The sequence below is a fragment of the Drosophila miranda genome, assembly GCF_003369915.1.
Source record: "Drosophila miranda strain MSH22 chromosome Y unlocalized genomic scaffold, D.miranda_PacBio2.1 Contig_Y6_pilon, whole genome shotgun sequence".
Lineage (NCBI taxonomy): Eukaryota > Metazoa > Arthropoda > Insecta > Diptera > Drosophilidae > Drosophila > Drosophila miranda.
In genome coordinates this window covers 986,689-989,225 of record NW_022881651.1, presented here as the reverse complement: position 1 = coordinate 989,225, position 2,537 = coordinate 986,689, and the positions used below count along the sequence as shown (strand labels likewise).

The 2,537-nt window shown below is 52.6% G+C and overlaps 1 protein-coding gene across 1 annotated transcript; it reads right to left on the bottom strand.

Annotated features, from left to right (window-relative positions):
* Window positions 1-748: 748 nt before the first annotated feature.
* LOC117195136 (transient receptor potential cation channel protein painless-like) lies at window positions 749-2,537 on the bottom strand (the record flags this gene model as incomplete). The annotated part of the gene is made up of 3 exons (XM_033399788.1): window positions 2,463-2,537; window positions 891-2,240; window positions 749-823 (listed from the first exon to the last, which is right to left on the bottom strand). Coding segments are annotated over exons 1-3 (1,500 nt in total), but the record flags the coding sequence as incomplete, so codon positions are not given.

The window sequence follows — 2,537 nt, the reverse complement described above, 5'->3', positions numbered from 1 at the left end:
TGGCAGGGTACTGGGTGTCTACGCTGCTCGGCGCTGGCCTGTATCTAATCGCGCCTGCCTTGCTGTGTACCCACTGTAGATGCATATGTACATACAGTTGTTAATCAATGTCCGTTGATTGTCGCATCGTTGCTTGGAAGGGGAATCCCCCTAATATTAAAGCTGGGATCCTATGCCAGAGCAGAACGCAATACTTTTCATATCCCACCTTGGGTTTCCTTAACCAATCCCATAACTTTCGACATTGACAATGGGGCTTCATCAGCATTCGTTCGCTCACAGTCATTATCATAATGATGATGATAATGATAAAAATGTGCATGTGTGTGGTGTGTGACTCTCGTTTTGGACCTGAGCTCAAAAGTGCAATTCACGGCAGAAAAATCAACACGAGCTGATTCAAGGGGTAAAGATATGTATCTTTGGCACACCGAAGTGCCGACACTCTTTCAATTCAAGCTTGTTCACAGCCCAGCGATTCGCAAATGCGGCCAATGAGTATGTGTTGTGAGTATATAACAGCCCATCCGATCCGATCAGGCGATTCATCAGTGAAGATTTTCTCTCCTTTCGCTTTTCTGCCTAGTGGGGTCCAAAGTGTGGGAAAAGTCACGAGGGCGTGAAACTCAAGAAAAGCATGAAGAAAATTACGATTGAACCGGTGACTAGCTCATGGTCTTCCTCGAGCGAACCGACTGCCTTTGTTCAACTGGGACGATGAGGTCTGAGCGTGTCCATCTCGGCCAGTGAGAACTTGCTCGTAGCGGGTCAGCAGATTGGTGCGGACAATGGCGCCGTTCAGTTCCGCCTGGGCCTTGATGGCCTGTGGGAAAAGAGAGGGGAGAAAACAGTTGGATAAAGCCGAGGAAGAAAAGGAAATATAAACCCACCTGAGTATCGCTGACAGCCAGACCATTCAGGAGATTGAACAGCACAATGGTCATGAAGAACACAAAGAGCAGGAAGATCAGGTAAGTGTAGACGCTGTCAAACTTTATGTCACCGGCATCAAATTCTCCCGTGAGCATCACAATCGTCTTGATGAGCGCCTCGATGGGCACGGAGAATGTGTTGAAGTGACCATCATCTTCTCCCTCCTTTGCTGGCTCTGGCGTGCTGTCCTTCGGAGAGGAGGAATCCACCTGGGGCTTGCCAAACAGTATGTAGAAGCACAGACTAAACGTAAGCACAAAGATCGAGTAGAGAGCAAAGCTCTTGATGAAGCTGCTGGAGACGGCGCGCAGCATGAGCATGTGCGTCGAAGTTGAGAGTACTGGAAGGGAGCCAACCAGCAGGCAGTACTCCACGGACACCAGCAGAATGGTGAAGACGGCCAGTAAGCGCTGCGTCTCCTTGTCGTAGCTGGCTTCCATGCAGGTTAGGATCGACAAGACAATGAGAGCCACCTCCATCAGGTTCGGGATGGACCTGAAGTACAGCAGCGGCGACATGGCAAGCTGTATGACCTCTCGGATCATGAGATACACAATCCCTATCCAAGAGAACAGGCCGAAGAGGGCAGTCAGGCCCGTGTGGTCGCTTTCGTGGAACTTAAGGAGCGTATGCGTGATAATGGAGGCAGTGAAGAGAGAGTAAAGTTCTACTTTCAGATAGAAGATCACCGAGAGGCGGTGCCACTTGAGCAAGAGGAAACACGAGATTAGCGGGTGCTGCAGCAGGTAACGCAGCTCCTTGGAATCGGCGATGTATGCGATTGGAGTCATCTCGTCCTCCAATTGGTGAGGATGGCCAATGCTCCGCTTGTCCGACTGCCCGGGCTCTCGCTGGCGTCTCATCAGATTCTTGTAGTTGATGATGATCTCGAAACTCTGGTCACCGGGCTTCTCCCCGTTGGTGGTGATGCAGGAATCGAAGTGCTCCTCCAGCACTTTCGGGTCCATCTCCTGTATGGGAAGATCTCCGAACGCGCTTCTCGCCCCGATGTACGCTCCCTGCCGTAGAAGCTCCTGTGCCCCCTTTGTGTTGCGATACTTGACCGCATAGGAGAGTGGCACCAGGCCAGCCTTGTCCGCCTCATTGATGTCCACACGATCGCTCTCGAGCAGCAGCTGGAAGCAGCGCTGGTGGTCACAGAAGTCGTCCAGCGGCTGCTCACCCAGGCGACTGATAACCGCGTTCAGCAGCTTGGAATGCGATGTCAGCCTCAGCTGCGGATGCTTCAACAGCTTCTCTAGAGCCCTGTGGTTGCCCCAGATTACGGCCAACTCCACGGGGCTGATGTCGCTCAATTTTGAAGGATTAATGTTGATGCCCGTCTCGAGGATGGCCTCAAAGGCTCGCTGCTTGCCCCGCTTGATACTCTCCGCCAGCAGGGACTGATACTCCTCCTGGTTGGCATTGCATTGGTTGTCTGCGTTTCCGCTGACGTTCTGGAGGTACTCCGCGAACTGTTGCTCGAACTGGTTCTCGTCTGTTGCTCTCTCCCGCAGCGTGTGGAGGACTCGCTCCCAGTCGATCTCTGCTCCGGCCTCGCGCAGCTCCGGCAACGGCAGTTCCGTATACTGATCCCTTAGCAT